This window comes from Petromyzon marinus, unplaced genomic scaffold, assembly GCF_048934315.1.
Source record: "Petromyzon marinus isolate PM22_M1 ecotype Great Lakes invasive population unplaced genomic scaffold, UKy_Petmar_22M1.pri1.0 PM_Scaffold_40, whole genome shotgun sequence".
NCBI classification, from domain to species: Eukaryota; Metazoa; Chordata; class Hyperoartia; order Petromyzontiformes; family Petromyzontidae; genus Petromyzon; species Petromyzon marinus.
In genome coordinates this window covers 26,117-45,776 of record NW_027423391.1, presented here as the reverse complement: position 1 = coordinate 45,776, position 19,660 = coordinate 26,117, and the positions used below count along the sequence as shown (strand labels likewise).

The 19,660-nt window shown below is 53.0% G+C and overlaps 1 protein-coding gene across 2 annotated transcripts in view; it reads left to right on the top strand.

Annotated features, from left to right (window-relative positions):
* Positions 1-7,337, top strand: part of LOC116938327 (uncharacterized) — a 40,708-nt gene extending 33,371 nt beyond the window's left edge. For both annotated transcript variants that reach the window (XM_076064356.1, XM_076064355.1), the window contains 3 exons: positions 34-373; positions 2,118-2,224; positions 5,287-7,337. In XM_076064356.1, the coding sequence (XP_075920471.1) occupies positions 34-326 (293 nt within the window). In that variant the 3' untranslated portion in view covers positions 327-373; positions 2,118-2,224; positions 5,287-7,337. The remainder of the gene's footprint in view (positions 1-33; positions 374-2,117; positions 2,225-5,286) is intronic.
* The last annotated feature ends 12,323 nt before the right edge of the window (positions 7,338-19,660 follow it).

Below are 19,660 nucleotides of genomic sequence, written 5' to 3'. Positions count from 1 at the left end.
CTATGCTAATTACTCGCCCCGCCCCCCTGCCAGGGCTGGGTCTCCGTGGCGACGGGCGGCTGGAACCGGTTCTGGTCTCGGTGCTGCCCTCGCGGAGGTCCCTTGACTACTGTCGCCACGGCAACGACGGCGGCGACAAGGCCCCCGGCAACGGCCGTGGCCGTTGCCGCGGCAACAACGGCGCCCGTGGCAACAGGGGCGGGGGGGGCAGTGGCCGTGGCAACGGAGGGGGGGCGGTGGCCGTGGCAACGGAGGGGGGGGCGGTAACCGTGGCAACGGAGGGGGTGGGGGTCAGGGGGGGGCGGGCGACGTCTTTGACTTCCTGAACCAAGCCCTGAACCCCACCCACCGCTCCTCACCCTCACCAGGTGAGTGGTGGGTGGGTGGGTGAGTGGGTGGGTGAGTGAGTGAGTGGGTGGGTGGTGAGTGAGTGAGTGGGTGGGTGGTGAGTGAGTGGGTGGGTGAGTGGGTGAGTGGGTGGGTGGGTGGGTGAGTGAGTGAGTGGGTGAGTGAGTGAGTGGGTGAGTGAGTGGGTGGGTGGTGAGTGAGTGAGTGGGTGAGTGAGTCAGTGGGTGGGTGGTGAGTGAGTGAGTGGGTGGTGAGTGAGTGGGTGGTGAATGAGTGGGTGGGTGAGTGAATGAATGAGTAAGTGAGTGAGTGGGTGGGTGGGTGGGTGAGTGGGTGGGTGAGTGAGTGGGTGAGTGGGTGGGTGAGTGAATGAATGAGTAAGTGAGTGAGTGGGTGGTGAGTGGGTGGGTGGGTGGGTGAGTGGGTGGGTGAGTGAGTGGGTGAGTGGGTGGGTGAGTGAATGAATGAGTAAGTGAGTGAGTGGGTGGGTGAGTGAGTGGGTGGGTGAGTGGGTGGGTGGGTGGGTGAGTGAGTGGGTGAGTGGGTGGGTGAGTGAATGAATGAGTGAGTGAGTGGGTGGGTGAGTGGGTGGGTGGGTGGGTGAGTGAGTGGGTGGGTGAGTGAATGAATGAGTAAGTGAGTGAGTGGATGGGTGAGTGAGTGAGTGGGTGAGTGGGTGAGTGAGTGGGTGGGTGAGTGGGTGGGTGGGTGAGTGAGTGAGTGGGTAAGTGAGTGGGTGAGTGAGTGGGTGGGTGGTGAGTGAGTGAGTGAGTGGGTGAGTGAGTCAGTGGGTGGGTGGTGAGTGAGTGGGTGGGTGGTGAGTGAGTGGGTGGGTGAGTGAGTGGGTGAGTGGGTGAGTGGGTGAGTGAGTGGGTGAGTGGGTGAGTGAGTGAGTGAGTGGGTGATTGAGTGGGTGGTGAATGAGTGGGTGGGTGAGTGAATGAATGAGTAAGTGAGTGAGTGGGTGGGTGAGTGGGTGGGTGGGTGGGTGAGTGAATGAATGAGTAAGTGAGTGAGTGGGTGGGTGAGTGGGTGGGTGGGTGGGTGAGTGAGTGGGTGAGTGGGTGGGTGAGTGAATGAATGAGTAAGTGAGTGGGTGGGTGGGTGAGTGGGTGGGTGGGGGTGAGTGAGTGGGTGGGTGAGTGGGTGGGTGAGTGGGTGGGTGAGTGAATGAATGAGTAAGTGAGTGAGTGGGTGGGTGAGTGGGTGGGTGGGTGAGGAGTGAGTGAGTGGGGTGAGTGAATGAATAAGTGAGTGGGTGGGTGAGTGAGTGAGTGGGTGAGTGGGTGAGTGAGTGGGTGGGTGAGTGGGGTGGGTGAGTGGAGTGAGTGGGTGAGTGAGTGTGGGTGGGTGAGTGAGTGGGTGGGTGAGTGAGTGAGTGGGTGGGTGAGTGGGTGGGTGGAGTGAGTGAGTGGAGTGAGTGGGTGGGTGAGTGGGTGGAGTGAGTGGGTGTGTGAGTGGGTGAGTGGGGTGGGTGGGTGGGTGGGTGAGTGAGTGGGTGGGTGAGTGGGTGGTGAGTGAGTGGGTGGGTGGTGGGTGAGTGAGTGGGTGGGTGAGTGAGTGAGTGAGTGAGTGGGTGAGTGAGTGGTGAGTGGGTGAGTGAGTGGGTGGGATGTGGTGGAGTGGTGGTGGTGGGTGGGTGAGTGGGGGTGGAGTGAGTGGGTGGGTGAGTGGGTGGTGGGTGAGTGGGTGGGTGGGTGGGTGAGTGAGTGAGTGGGTGAGTGGGTGAGTGAGTGTGAGTGAGTGAGTGTGGGTCTCTGTAGGTGACGCGTACAGTCCGCACTGTGGGTGTGGAGCTGGTGAGGATCGGTGAGGAGGCGGGGAGAGCTGAGAGAGAAGTCGCCCAACTCACCAGACAGATGCAGCGCCACGCTGGGTGACTCACCACTCACTCACCCCCACTCACACACCACTCCACTCACCACTCACCCACCCACTCACCCACTCACTCACTCACTCACCACTCACTCACCCACTCACCCACTCACTCACCACTCACCCACCCACTCACTCACCCACTCACCCACTCACTCACTCACTCACCACTCACTCACCCACTCACCACTCACTCACCCACTCACCCACTCACTCACCACTCACCCACCCACTCACTCACTCACCCACCCACCCACTCACCCACTCACCCACCCACTCACTCACTCAATCACCCACTCACTAACTCACCCACCCACTCACCCACTCACCCACCCACTCACCCACTCACCCACCCACTCACCCACCCACTCACCCACCCACTCACCCACTCACCCACCCACTCACCCCCCACCCACTCACTCCACCCACCCACTCACCCACCCACCCACCCACTCACCCACCCACGCACTCACCCACTCACTCACCCACCCACCCACTCACCCACCCACCCACTCACCCACCCACTCACCCACCCACTCACCCACCCACTCACCCACTCACCCACCCACTCACCCACCCACCCACTCACTCACCCACCCACTCACCCACCCACCCACCCACTCACCCACCCACGCACTCACCCACTCACTCACCCACCCACCCACTCACCCACCCACCCACTCACCCACCCACCCACCCACTCACTCACTCACCCACTCACTCACCACTCAGCCACCCACTCACCCACCCACCCACTCACCCACCCACCCACTCACCCACCACCCACCCACTCACCCACCCACCCACCCACTCACCCACCCACCCACCCACTCACCCACCCACTCACCCACTCACCCACCCACTCACCCACCCACCCACCCACTCAATCACCCACTCACCCACTCAATCACCCACTCACTCACCCACCCACCCACCCACTCACCCACTCACCCACCCACCCACTACCCACCCACTCACCCACTCACCCACCCACTCACTCACCCACCCACCCACTCACCCACCCACCCACTCACCCACTCACCCACCACTCACCCACCCACCCACTCACCCACCCACCCACTCACCCACCCACCCACTCACCCCACCTCACCCACTCACTCACCCACCAACCCACCACTCACTCACCCCACCACCCACTCACCCACCCACCACTCAATCACCCACTCACTAACCTCACCCACCCCCCACCCACTCACCCACCACCCACCCACTCACCCACCCACCCACCCCACCCACCCCCCACCCCCACCCACCACTCACCCACCCACTCACCCACCCACCCACCCCACCCCCCCACCCACCCACCCACCCACCCACCCACCCCCACCCACTCACCACTCACCCACCCACTCACCCACCCACCCCACCCACCCACTCACCCACCCACCCCACACCCACTCACTCACTCCCACCCACCCACCACCCACCCCCACTCCACCCACCCTCACCACTCACCCACCCACTCACCCACTCACTCACCACTCACCCACCCACCACCCACTCACCACCTCACTCACCACTCACCTCACCCACTCACCCACTCACCCACTTCACCACCACTCACCCACCCACTCACTTCACTCACCACCACTCCCCACCCACCACCACCACTCACCCACTCACCCACTCACTCACCACTCACCCACCCACTCACTCACTCACCCACCCACCCACTCACCCACTCACCCACCCACTCACTCACTCAATCACCCACTCACTAACTCACCCACCCACTCACCCACTCACCCACCCACTCACCCACCCACTCACCCACCCACTCACCCACCTCACCCACCCACTCACCCACCCACCCACCTCACCACCCACCCACTCACCCACCCACCCACCCACCCACCCACCCACCCACTCACCCACTTCACTCACCCACCCACCCACTCACCCACCCACCCACTCACCCCCACCCACCCACTCACTCACTCACCCACTCACTCACCACTCAGCCACCCACTCACTCACCCACCCACCCACTCACCCACCCACCCCACCCACCCACCCACCCCACTCACCCACCCACCCACTCACCCACCCACTCACCCACCCACTCACCCACCCACCCACCCACTCAATCACCCACTCACCCACTCACCCACTCACCCACCTCACTCACCCCCACCCACCCACCCACCCACCCACTCACCCACCCACCCACTCACCCACTCACTCACCCACTCACTCACCCACCCACCCACTCACTCACTCACCCACTCACCCACTCACCCACCCACTCACTCAATCACCCACTCACTAACTCACCCACCCACTCACCCACCCACTCACCCCACCACTCACCCACCCACTCACCCACTCACTCACCCACCCACTCACCCACCCACCCACCCACTCACCCACCCACCCACTCACCCACCCACTCACCCACCCACTCACCCACTCACCCACCCACTCACCCACCCACTCACCCACCCACTCACCCACCCACTCACCCACCCACTCACCCACCCACTCACCCACCCACTCACCCACCCACCCACTCACCCACCCACCCACTCACCCACTCACTCACTCACCCACCCACCCACTCACCCACCCACTCACCCACTCACCCACCCACTCACTCACTCACTCACCCACTCACTCACCACTCAGCCACCCACTCACTCACCCACCCACTCACCCACCCACCCATTCACCCACCCACCCACTCACCCACCCACCCACTCACTCACCCACCCACCCACCCACTCACCCACCCACCCACTCACCCACCCACCCACTCACCCACCCACCCACTCACCCACCCACCCACCCACTCACCCACCCACCCACCCACTCACCCACTCACCCACCCACTCACTCACCCACTCACCCACCCACTCACCCACTCACCCACCCACTCACTCACCCACCCACCCACTCACCCACCCACCCACTCACCCACTCACCCACTCACCCACCCACTCACCCACTCACTCACCACTCACCCACCCACTCACCCACCCACCCACTCACCCACCCACTGACCTCTTTGACCCCTCCCCCCCCGTGACCCCGTGACCCCACCAGGGAGAAGGTCACCAACTCCCATCTGGAGGCCCGGCTGAGTGTTGCTCGCTCCCGATTGGCCGAGCTGAGGTCACGTGAGGCGAGTCTCATCCAGCAGCGGAGAAGTCAGCGAGACCTGCACAAGATGATCGCCTTCTAAGGGGCGGCGAGACGCGGGGGATTACTTTTGTAATCCTCGGGGTCACTTGTGAGACGTGGGGATTACTTTTGTAATCCCTGGTCACGTACGCGATGCGGTGGGATTACCTTTCATCCAGCAGCGGAGAAGTCAGCGAGACCTGCACAAGATGATCGCCTTCTAAGGGGCGGCGGTGAGACGCGGGGGATTACTTTTGTAATCCACGGGTGACTTGTGAGAAACGTGGGATTACTTTTGTAATCATCGGGGTAACTTGTGAGACACGGGATTACTTTTGTAATCCTCGGGGTAACTTGTGGGACACGGGATTACTTTTGTAATCCTCGGGGTCGCTTGCGAGACACGGGGATTACTTTTGTAATCACCGGGGTAACTTGTGAGACGTGGGGATTACTTTTGTAATCCTCGGGGTCACTTGCGAGACGCGGGATTACTTTTGTAATCCCCATGTCACTTGTAATCCCCGGAACACTTGCGAGACGCGGCGGATTACTTTTGTAATCCCTAGTCACGTATGCGATGCGGTGGGATTACCTTTGTAATCCCCGGGTTACTTGTGAGACGCGGTGGATTACTTTTGTAATCCCCGGGTAATTCGTGAGACGTGGATTACTTTTGTAATCCTCTGGGCCACTTGCGAGACGCGGGGATTACTTGTGTAATCCCCGTGTCACTTGTAATCCCCGGAACACTTGTGAGACGCGGGGGATTACTTTTGTAACTCGCAAGTAATCCCCGGATCACTTGCGAGACGCGGGGGATTACTTTTGTAACCCCTGGGTAACCTACGCGATGCGACGGATTACTTTTGTAATCCCCAGAACACGTCCATGACGAGGAGGGGGGGGTGGGTGGATTACTTTAACGATCCCGCAATAACTTTCACGATGCAGAAGGGATCACCAGAGTGACTTTCACGGTGCCGGGGGGGGGGGGGGGATTACTTTTGTTGTAATCCCCGATGATTACATTAGCGATGATTACTCTCGCGACGCAGAGGGGACTTGCATTGTAATCCGGATTACATTCGTAACAAGGGGCGATATACATTGTAATCTGGATTACATTCGTAACAAGAGATGATTTACACTATAATCTGGATTACGTTCGTAACAAGAGGGGATTTACAATGTAATCCGGATTACATTCGTAACAATGGGGATTTACAATGTAATCTGGATTACATTCGTATCAATATGAATTTACAATGTAATCTGGATTACATTCGTAACAATGCGTGATTTACAATGTAATCTGGATTACATTCGTAGCAATGGGGATTTACAATGTAATCTGGATTACATTCAAACAATGGGTTTACAATGTAATCTGGATTACATTTGTGACAATGGGGGTTTACAATGTAATCTGGATTACATTCGTAGCAATGGGGATTTGCAATATAATCTGGATTATATTCGTAGCAAGATGTGATTTACAATGTAATCTGGATTACATTAGTAACAAGGGGGATTTACAATGCATTCTGGATTACATTCGTAGCAAGATGTGATTTACAATGTAATCTGGATTACATTTGAAACAATGGGGATTTACAATGTAATCTGGATTACATTCGTAGCAAGATGTGATTTACAATGTAATCTGGATTACATTCGTAACAAGGGGGATTTAAAATGTAATCTGGATTACATTCGTAACAAGGGGAGATTTACATTGTAATCTGGATTACATTCGTAACAAGAGGGGATTTACAATGTAATCTGGATTACAGTCACATCAATGGGGGTTTACAATGTAATCTGGATTACATTCACAACAATGGGGGGGTTACAATGTAATTTGGATTACATTTGTGTTGTACACGCTGGGATTACTTTGGTCTGCTGTGATTACAAGTCGCTAATTGTTCCTGCCGAGTTAATAAACGGAGGGAGACTCCCAATATTAACTCTGGTGACGTCATAACATGCCTGGTGACGTCATACCACGCACTCACTGGGTGACGTCATACCATAATCACCTGGTGATGTCACAGAGACCCACACTCACAGAGACTCATAGAGACCCACACTCATAGAGACCCACAGAGACCCACACTCATAGAGACCCACAGAGACCCACACTCAGAGACTCACACTCATAGAGACCCACAGAGACCCACACTCATAGAGACCCACACTCATAGAGACCCACAGAGACCCACACTCATAGAGACCCACAGAGACCCACAGAGACCCAGACTCATAGAGACCCATAGAGACCCAGACTCATAGAGACCCAGACTCATAGAGACCCACACTCATAGAGACCCACAGAGACCCACACTCACAGAGACCCACAGAGACCCACACCCATAGAGACCCACAGAGATCCACACTCACAGAGACCCATAGAGACCCACACTCATAGAGACCCACACTCATAGAGACCCACAGAGACCCACAGAGACCCAGACTCATAGAGACCCATAGAGACCCAGACTCATAGAGACCCAGACTCATAGAGATCCACACTCATAGAGACCCACAGAGACCCACACTCACAGAGACCCATAGAGACCCACACCCATAGAGACCCACAGAGACCCACAGAGACCCAGACTCATAGAGACCCATAGAGACCCAGACTCATAGAGACCCAGACTCATAGAGATCCACACTCATAGAGACCCACAGAGACCCACACTCATAGAGACCCACAGAGACCCACACTCACAGAGACCCATAGAGACCCACACTCATAGAGACCCACACCCATAGAGACCCACAGAGATCCACACTCACAGAGACCCATAGAGACCCACACTCATAGAGACCCACACTCACAGAGACTCACAGAGACCCAGACTCACAGAGACCCATAGAGACCCACACTCAGAGACCCACAGAGACCCAGACTCAGAGACCCACAGAGATCCACACTCATAGAGATCCACACTCATAGAGACCCACACTCACAGAGACCCACACTCATAGAGACCCACAGAGACCCACACTCATAGAGACCCACAGAGACCCACACTCACAGAGACCCACAGAGACCCAGACTCATAGAGACCCACAGAGACCCAGACTCATAGAGACCCACAGAGACCCACACTCATAGAGATCCACAGCGACCCACACTCACAGAGACCCACAGACACCCACACTCATAGAGACCCACAGAGACCCAGACTCATAGAGACCCACAGAGACCCAGACTCATAGAGACCCACACTCATAGAGACCCATAGAGACCCATACTAATAGAGACCCATAGAGACCCATACTAACAGAGACCCACAGAGACCCACACTCATAGAGACTCATAGAGACCCACAGAGACCCAGACTCATAGAGACCCAGACTCATAGAGATCCACACTCATAGAGACCCACAGAGACCCACACTCACAGAGACTCATAGAGACCCACACTCACAGAGACCCACAGAGACCCATACTCATAGAGACCCAGACTCATAGAGATCCACACTCATAGAGACCCACAGAGACCCACACTCACAGAGACTCATAGAGACCCACACTCACAGAGACCCACAGAGACCCATACTCATAGAGACCCACAGAGACCCACACTCATAGAGACCCAGACTCAAAGAGACCCACAGAGACCCACACTCATAGAGACCCACAGAGACCCACACTCATAGAGACCCACACTCATAGAGACCCACAGAGACCCAGACTCAAAGAGACCCACAGAGAGCCACACTCATAGAGACCCACAGAGACCCACACTCATAGAGACCCACACTCATAGAGACCCACAGAGACCCAGACTCATAGAGACCCACAGGGACCCAGACTCATAGAGACCCACAGAGACCCACACTCACAGAGACCCACAGACACCCACACTCATAGAGACCCACAGAGACCCAGACTCATAGAGACCCACACTCATAGAGACCCATAGAGACCCATACTAATAGAGACCCATACTAACAGAGACCCATACTAACAGAGACCCACAGAGACCCACACTCATAGAGACCCACAGAGACCCAGACTCATAGAGACCCACAGAGACCCACACTCACAGAGACCCACAGAGACCCAGACTCATAGAGACCCAGACTCATAGAGATCCACACTCATAGAGACCCACAGAGACCCACACTCACAGAGACTCATAGAGACCCACACTCACAGAGACCCACAGAGACCCATACTCATAGAGACCCAGACTCATAGAGATCCACACTCATAGAGACCCACAGAGACCCACACTCACAGAGACTCATAGAGACCCATACTCATAGAGACCCACACTCATAGAGACCCAGACTCAAAGAGACCCACAGACACCCACACTCATAGAGACCCACAGAGACCCAGACTCATAGAGACCCACAGAGACCCACACTCATAGAGACCCATAGAGACCCACACTCATAGAGAACCGTACTGTATACACACTGTACACACACCACCTACTGTACACACACCACCTACTGTACACACACCACCTACTGTACACACACCACCTACTGTACACACTGTTTACATTTTGACGTTGGTTGAGAATGGCGTCGAACCCCGCCCGATGACGTCACGAGGTGAAGGCCGGATGTGATGACGTCACCAAGTGGGGGGTTGGGCGCGGTGTGGGGGGGCGCGTTGACGTCACCAGGTGAAAAGGTGTGTGGTGACGTCATGACGCCTCTATCCACCCCCGCCTGAGGACGTCGCCACGCCCGACACCTCCCCTGGTGACGTCACCGCGTCGTTATTATGAATCTAGTGGTGACGTCATCACGCACGACAACTCGCCTGATCGCGTCACCGCGTCGCTATTCGGAACGCCTGGTGACGTCATCACGCCCAACACCTACACCTGGTGACGTCATCCCGTCGCCATTACTCGCACCTGGCGTGCGTCATCACGTCAGACAACTCATTTGATGACGTCACCGCGTCGGCCTTTTGAGCACCTGGTGACGTCATCACGCCGGACGCCTCACCTGGTGACGTCATCGCGTTACGAGGAAGAGCGCGGAGTTCCTCCTCACGGAAACAAACAGAGACACAGAGACAAGGTGAGAGACAGAGACACAGAGACAGAGAGACAGACAAGGTGAGACACAGAGAGACAGAGACAGAGAGACAGAGACACAGAGACAAGGTGAGAGACAGAGAGACAGAGACACAGAGACAGACAAGGTGAGACACAGAGAGACAGAGAGACAAGGTGAGACACAGAGAGACAGAGAGACAAGGTGAGACAGAGAGACAGAGACAAGGTGAGACAGAGAGAGACAAGGTGAGACACAGACACAGAGAGACAGACAAGGTGAGACACAGAGAGACACAGAGACAAGGTGAGACAGAGACACAGAGAGACAGACAAGGTGAGACACAGAGACACACAGGGAGACAGAGAGACAAGGTGAGACACAGAGACACAGAGACAGAGACAAGGTGAGACACAGAGACAAGGTGAGACACAGAGAGACAGAGAGACAAGGTGAGACAGAGAGACAGACAAGGTGAGACACAGAGAGACAGAGAGACAAGGTGAGACAGAGACACAGAGAGACAGACAAGGTGAGACACAGAGACACACAGGGAGACAGAGAGACAAGGTGAGACACAGAGACACAGAGACAGAGACAAGGTGAGACACAGAGACAAGGTGAGACACAGAGAGACACAGAGACAAGGTGAGACAGAGAGACAGAGACAGAGAGACAGACAAGGTGAGACACAGAGAGACAGAGAGACAAGGTGAGACAGAGAGAGACAGAGACAAGGTGAGACACAGACACAGAGAGACAGACAAGGTGAGACACAGAGAGACAGAGACACAGAGACACAGAGACACAGAGACAAGGTGAGACACAGAGAGACAGAGACACAGAGACACAGACAAGGTGAGACACAGAGACAAGGTGAGACACAGACAAGGTGAGACACAGAGAGACAGAGAGACAAGGTGAGACAGAGACACAGAGAGACAGAGACAAGGTGAGACACAGAGACACACAGGGAGACAGACACACACAGAGACACACAGAGACACACAGAGAGACAAGGTGAGACACAGACACAGAGAGACAGACAAGGTGAGACACAGAGAGACAGAGAGACAAGGTGAGACAGAGACACAGAGAGACAGACAAGGTGAGACACAGAGACACACAGGGAGACAGAGAGACAAGGTGAGACACAGAGACACAGAGACAGAGACAAGGTGAGACACAGAGACAAGGTGAGACACAGAGAGACAGAGAGACAAGGTGAGACAGAGAGACAGAGAGACAGAGACAAGGTGAGACACAGAGACACACAGGGAGACAGACACACACAGAGACACACAGAGACACACAGAGAGACAAGGTGAGACACAGACACAGAGAGACAGACAAGGTGAGACACAGAGAGACAGAGAGACAAGGTGAGACAGAGACACAGAGAGACAGACAAGGTGAGACACAGAGACACACAGGGAGACAGAGAGACAAGGTGAGACACAGAGACACAGAGACAGAGACAAGGTGAGACACAGAGACAAGGTGAGACACAGAGAGACAGAGAGACAAGGTGAGACAGAGAGACAGAGACAGAGAGACAGACAAGGTGAGACACAGAGAGACAGAGAGACAAGGTGAGACAGAGAGACAGAGACAGAGAGACAGACAAGGTGAGACACAGAGAGACAGAGAGACAAGGTGAGACAGAGAGAGACAGAGACAAGGTGAGACACAGACACAGAGAGACAGACAAGGTGAGACACAGAGAGACAGAGACACAGAGACACAGAGACACAGAGACAAGGTGAGACACAGAGACACAGAGACAAGGTGAGACACAGAGAGACAGAGACACAGAGACACAGACAAGGTGAGACACAGAGACAAGGTGAGACACAGACAAGGTGAGACACAGAGACACAGAGAGACAGAGACAAGGTGAGACAGAGACACAGAGAGACAGACACACACAGAGACACACAGAGACACAGAGAGACAAGGTGAGACAGAGAGACAGAGACAAGGTGAGACACAGACACAGAGAGACAGACAAGGTGAGACACAGAGAGACAGAGACACAGAGACACAGAGACACAGAGACAAGGTGAGACACAGAGAGACAGAGACACAGAGACACAGACAAGGTGAGACACAGAGACAAGGTGAGACACAGACAAGGTGAGACACAGAGAGACAGAGAGACAAGGTGAGACAGAGACACAGAGAGACAGAGACAAGGTGAGACACAGAGACACACAGGGAGACAGACACACACAGAGACACACAGAGACACACAGAGAGACAAGGTGAGACACAGACACAGAGAGACAGACAAGGTGAGACACAGAGAGACAGAGAGACAAGGTGAGACAGAGACACAGAGAGACAGACAAGGTGAGACACAGAGACACACAGGGAGACAGAGAGACAAGGTGAGACACAGAGACACAGAGACAGAGACAAGGTGAGACACAGAGACAAGGTGAGACACAGAGAGACAGAGAGACAAGGTGAGACAGAGAGACAGACAAGGTGAGACACAGAGAGACAGAGAGACAAGGTGAGACAGAGACACAGAGAGACAGACAAGGTGAGACACAGAGACACACAGGGAGACAGAGAGACAAGGTGAGACACAGAGACACAGAGACAGAGACAAGGTGAGACACAGAGACAAGGTGAGACACAGAGAGACACAGAGACAAGGTGAGACAGAGAGACAGAGACAGAGAGACAGACAAGGTGAGACACAGAGAGACAGAGAGACAAGGTGAGACAGAGAGAGACAGAGACAAGGTGAGACACAGACACAGAGAGACAGACAAGGTGAGACACAGAGAGACAGAGACACAGAGACACAGAGACACAGAGACAAGGTGAGACACAGAGAGACAGAGACACAGAGACACAGACAAGGTGAGACACAGAGACAAGGTGAGACACAGACAAGGTGAGACACAGAGAGACAGAGAGACAAGGTGAGACAGAGACACAGAGAGACAGAGACAAGGTGAGACACAGAGACACACAGGGAGACAGACACACACAGAGACACACAGAGACACACAGAGAGACAAGGTGAGACACAGACACAGAGAGACAGACAAGGTGAGACACAGAGAGACAGAGAGACAAGGTGAGACAGAGACACAGAGAGACAGACAAGGTGAGACACAGAGACACACAGGGAGACAGAGAGACAAGGTGAGACACAGAGACACAGAGACAGAGACAAGGTGAGACACAGAGACAAGGTGAGACACAGAGAGACAGAGAGACAAGGTGAGACAGAGAGACAGAGACAGAGAGACAGACAAGGTGAGACACAGAGAGACAGAGAGACAAGGTGAGACAGAGAGACAGAGACAGAGAGACAGACAAGGTGAGACACAGAGAGACAGAGAGACAAGGTGAGACAGAGAGAGACAGAGACAAGGTGAGACACAGACACAGAGAGACAGACAAGGTGAGACACAGAGAGACAGAGACACAGAGACACAGAGACACAGAGACAAGGTGAGACACAGAGACACAGAGACACAGAGACAAGGTGAGACACAGAGACACAGAGACAAGGTGAGACACAGAGAGACAGAGACACAGAGACACAGAGACACAGAGACAAGGTGAGACACAGAGAGACAGAGACACAGAGACACAGACAAGGTGAGACACAGAGACAAGGTGAGACACAGACAAGGTGAGACACAGAGAGACAGAGACAAGGTGAGACACAGACACAGAGAGACAGACAAGGTGAGACACAGAGAGACAGAGACACAGAGACACAGAGACACAGAGACAAGGTGAGACACAGAGAGACAGAGACACAGAGACACAGACAAGGTGAGACACAGAGACAAGGTGAGACACAGACAAGGTGAGACACAGAGAGACAGAGAGACAAGGTGAGACAGAGACACAGAGAGACAGAGACAAGGTGAGACACAGAGACACACAGGGAGACAGACACACACAGAGACACACAGAGACACACAGAGAGACAAGGTGAGACACAGACACAGAGAGACAGACAAGGTGAGACACAGAGAGACAGAGAGACAAGGTGAGACAGAGACACAGAGAGACAGACAAGGTGAGACACAGAGACACACAGGGAGACAGAGAGACAAGGTGAGACACAGAGACACAGAGACAGAGACAAGGTGAGACACAGAGACAAGGTGAGACACAGAGAGACAGAGAGACAAGGTGAGACAGAGAGACAGAGACAGAGAGACAGACAAGGTGAGACACAGAGAGACAGAGAGACAAGGTGAGACAGAGACACAGAGAGACAGACAAGGTGAGACACAGAGAGACAGAGACACAGAGACACAGAGACACAGAGACACAGAGACACAGAGAGACAGACAAGGTGAGACACAGAGAGACAGAGACACAGAGACACAGAGACAAGGTGAGACACAGACAAGGTGAGACACAGAGAGACAGAGACACAGAGACACAGACAAGGTGAGACACAGAGACACAGAGACACAGAGACAAGGTGAGACACAGACAAGGTGAGACACAGAGACACACAGACACAGAGACACAGACAAGGTGAGACACAGAGACAAGGTGAGACACAGACAAGGTGAGACAGAGACACAGAGACAAGGTGAGACACAGAGACACACAGAGAGACACACAGAGAGACAAGGTGAGACACAGAGACAAGGTGAGACACAGAGACACAGAGAGACCAGGTGAGACACAGAGAGACAGAGACAAGGTGAGACACAGACAAGGTGAGACCAGGTGAGACACAGAGACACAGAGACAAGGTGAGACACAGAGACACACAAACAGAGACAGAGACACACACAGAGACAAGGTGAGACACAGAGACACAGAGACAAGGTGAGACACAGAGACAAGGTGAGACAGAGACACACAGACAGAGACAAGGTGAGACACAGAGACACAGACAGAGACAAGGTGAGACACAGAGACACAGACAGAGACAAGGTGAGACACAGAGACACAGACAGAGACAGAGACACAGACAGAGACAAGGTGAGACACAGAGACACACAAACAGAGACAGAGACACACACAGAGACAAGGTGAGACACAGAGACACACAAACAGAGACAGAGACACACACAGAGACAAGGTGAGACACAGAGACAGAGACAAGGTGAGACACAGAGACACAGGTTGTTGTGGTGGTGATGGTGGTTGTAGTGGTGATGGTGGTTGTGGTGGTGATGGTTGTTGTTGTAGTGGTGGTTGTTGTTGTAGTGATGGTGGTTGTTGTGGTGGTGATGGTTGTTGTTGTTGTAGTGGTGATGGTGGTTGTTGTAGTGATGGTGGTTGTTGTTGTAGTGGTGGTGGTTGTTGTAGTGATGGTGGTTGTTGTAGTGGTGATGGTTGTTGTTGTAGTGGTGGTTGTTGTTGTAGTGATGGTGGTTGTTGTGGTGGTGATGGTTGTTGTTGTTGTAGTGGTGATGGTGGTTGTTGTAGTGATGGTGGTTGTTGTTGTAGTGGTGGTGGTTGTTGTAGTGATGGTGGTTGTTGTAGTGGTGGTGATGGTGGTTGTTGTAGTGGTGATGGTTGTTGTTGTAGTGGTGATGGTTGTTGTAGTGGTGGTGATGGTTGTTGTAGTGGTGGTGATGGTTGTTGTAGTGGTGATGGTGGTTGTTGTAGTGGTGGTTGTTGTTGTAGTGGTGATGGTTGTTGTAGTGGTGGTGATGGTTGTTGTAGTGGTGATGGTGGTTGTTGTGGTGGTGATGGTGGTTGTTGTAGTGGTGGTTGTTGTTGTAGTGGTGATGGTGGTTGTAGTGGTGGTGATGGTTGTTGTAGTGGTGATGGTTGTTGTTGTAGTGGTGATGGTGGTTGTTGTGGTGATGATGGTTGTTGTAGTGGTGATGGTTGTTGTTGTAGTGGTGATGGTGGTTGTTGTAGTGGTGATGGTGGTTGTTGTAGTGGTGGTTGTTGTTGTAGTGGTGATGGTTGTTGTAGTGGTGGTGATGGTTGTTGTAGTGGTGGTTGTTGTAGTGATGGTTGTTGTTGTAGTAGTGGTGGTTGTTGTTGTAGTGGTGATGGTTGTTGTAGTGATGATGGTGGTTGTTGTAGTGGTGATGGTGGTTGTTGTAGTGGTGGTTGTTGTTGTAGTGGTGATGGTGGTTGTTGTAGTGGTGATGGTGGTTGTTGTAGTGGTGATGGTTGTTGTTGTAGTGGTGATGGTTGTTGTAGTGGTGGTGATGGTGGTTGTAGTGGTGATGATGGTTGTTGTAGTGGTGATGGTTGTTGTTGTGGTGATGGTGGTTGTTGTTGTAGTGATGGTTGTTGTAGTGGTGATGGTTGTTGTAGTGGTGATGGTGGTTGTTGTAGTGGTGGTTGTTGTTGTAGTGGTGATGGTTGTTGTAGTGGTGGTGATGGTTGTTGTTGTAGTGATGATGGTGGTTGTTGTAGTGGTGATGGTTGTTGTAGTGGTGGTTGTTGTAGTGGTGATGGTTGTTGTAGTGGTGATGGTTGTTGTTGTGGTGATGGTTGTTGTAGTGGTGGTGATGGTTGTTGTAGTGGTGGCGGTGATGGTTGTTGTAGTGGTGGTTGTTGTAGTGGTGATGGTTGTTGTAGTGGTGATGGTGGTTGTTGTAGTGGTGATGGTTGTTGTAGTGGTGATGGTTGTTGTAGTGGTGATGGTGGTTGTTGTAGTGGTGATGGTTGTTGTAGTGGTGGTTGTTGTTGTAGTGGTGATGGTGGTTGTAGTGGTGGTGATGGTTGTTGTAGTGGTGATGGTTGTTGTTGTAGTGGTGATGGTGGTTGTTGTGGTGATGATGGTTGTTGTAGTGGTGATGGTTGTTGTTGTAGTGGTGATGGTGGTTGTTGTAGTGGTGATGGTGGTTGTTGTAGTGGTGGTTGTTGTTGTAGTGGTGATGGTTGTTGTAGTGGTGGTGATGGTTGTTGTAGTGGTGGTTGTTGTAGTGATGGTTGTTATTGTAGTGGTGGTTGTTGTTGTAGTGGTGATGGTTGTTGTAGTGATGATGGTGGTTGTTGTAGTGGTGATGGTGGTTGTTGTAGTGGTGGTTGTTGTTGTAGTGGTGTGATGGTGGTTGTTGTAGTGGTGATGGTGGTTGTTGTAGTGGTGATGGTTGTTGTTGTAGTGGTGATGGTTGTTGTAGTGGTGGTGATGGTGGTTGTAGTGGTGATGATGGTTGTTGTAGTGGTGATGGTTGTTGTTGTGGTGATGGTGGTTGTTGTTGTAGTGATGGTTGTTGTAGTGGTGATGGTTGTTGTAGTGGTGATGGTGGTTGTTGTAGTGGTGGTTGTTGTTGTAGTGGTGATGGTTGTTGTAGTGGTGGTGATGGTTGTTGTTGTAGTGATGATGGTGGTTGTTGTAGTGGTGATGGTTGTTGTAGTGGTGGTTGTTGTAGTGGTGATGGTTGTTGTAGTGGTGATGGTTGTTGTTGTGGTGATGGTTGTTGTAGTGGTGATGGTGGTTGTTGTGGTGGTGATGGTGGTTGTTGTAGTGGTGGTTGTTGTTGTAGTGGTGATGGTGGTTGTAGTGGTGGTGATGGTTGTTGTAGTGGTGATGGTTGTTGTTGTAGTGGTGATGGTGGTTGTTGTGGTGATGATGGTTGTTGTAGTGGTGATGGTTGTTGTTGTAGTGGTGATGGTGGTTGTTGTAGTGGTGGTGGTTGTGGTGGTGATGGTTGTTGTAGTGGTGATGGTTGTTGTGGTGATGGTTGTTGTAGTGGTGGTTGTTGTAGTGGTGATGGTTGTTGTTGTGGTGATGGTTGTTGTTGTGGTGGTGATGGTTGTTGTAGTGGTGATGGTTGTTGTTGTAGTGATGATGGTGGTTGTTGTAGTGGTGATGGTTGTCGTGGTGATGGTTATTGTAGTGGTGATGGTTGTTGTTGTGGTGGTGATGGTGGTTGTAGTGGTGATGATGGTTGTTGTAGTGGTGATGGTTGTTGTTGTGGTGGTGATGGTTGTTGTAGTGGTGATGGTGGTTGTAGTGGTGATGATGGTTGTTGTAGTGGTGATGGTTGTTGTTGTGGTGATGGTGGTTGTTGTTGTAGTGATGGTGGTTGTGGTGGTGATGGTTGTTGTAGTGGTGATGGTTGTTGTAGTGGTGATGGTGGTTGTTGTTGTAGTGGTGATGGTTGTTGTAGTGGTGATGGTGGTTGTTGTTGTAGTGATGGTGGTTGTGGTGGTGATGGTTGTTGTAGTGATGGTTGTTGTAGTGGTGATGGTGGTGGTTGTTGTAGTGGTGATGGTTGTCGTGGTGATGGTTGTTGTAGTGGTGATGGTTGTTGTAGTGATGATGGTGGTTGTTGTGGTGGTGATGGTGGTTGTTGTAGTGGTGATGGTTGTCGTGGTGATGGTTGTTGTAGTGGTGATGGTGGTTGTTGTAGTGGTAGTGGTTGTTATTGTGGTGGTGATGGTGGTTGTTGTAGTGGTGATGGTTGTTGTGGTGATGATGGTTGTTGTAGTGATGATGGTGGTTGTTGTTATGGTGGTGATGGTGGTTGTTGTTGTGGTGGTGATGGTTGTTGTTGTGGTGATGATGGTTGTTGTAGTGGTGATGGTGGTTATTGTAGTGGTTGTTGTAGTGGTGATGGTTGTTGTGGTGATGATGGTTGTTATAGTGGTGATGGTGGTTGTTGTAGTAGTGGTGGTGGTTGTTGTGGTGATGGTTGTTGTAGTGGTGATGGTGGTGGTTGTTGTGGTGATGGTGGTGGTTGTTGTGGTGGTGGTGTTGATGGTGGTTGTAGTGGTGATGGTTGCTGTAGTGGTGGTGATGGTGATGGTGGTTGTTGTTGTAGTGGTGATGGTTGCTGTGGTGGTTGTAGTGGTGATGGTTGTTGTGGTGGTGGTTGTAGTGGTGATGGTTGTTGTGGTGATGGTTGTGGTGGTTGTAGTGGTGATGGTTGTTGTGGTGGTGGTTGTAGTGGTGATGGTTGTTGTGGTGGTTGTAGTGGTGATGGTTGTTGTGGTGGTTGTAGTGGTGATGGTTGTTGTGGTGGTTGTAGTGGTGATGGTTGTTGTGGTTGTGGTGGTTGTGGTGGTGGTAGTGGTGATGATTGTGGTGGTGATTGTAGTGCAGATGTTTGTTGTGGTGGTAGTGGTGATGGTTGTTGTGGTGGTGGTTGTAGTGGTGATGGTTGTTGTGGTGGTTGTAGTGGTGATGGTTGTTGTGGTGGTTGTAGTGGTGGTAGTGGTGATGGTTGTTGTGATGTTGGTAGTGGCGATGGTTATTGTTGTGGTGGTGGTTGTAGTGGTGATGGTTGTTGTGGTGGTGGTAGTGGTGATGGTTGTTGTTGTGGTGGTGGTTGTAGTG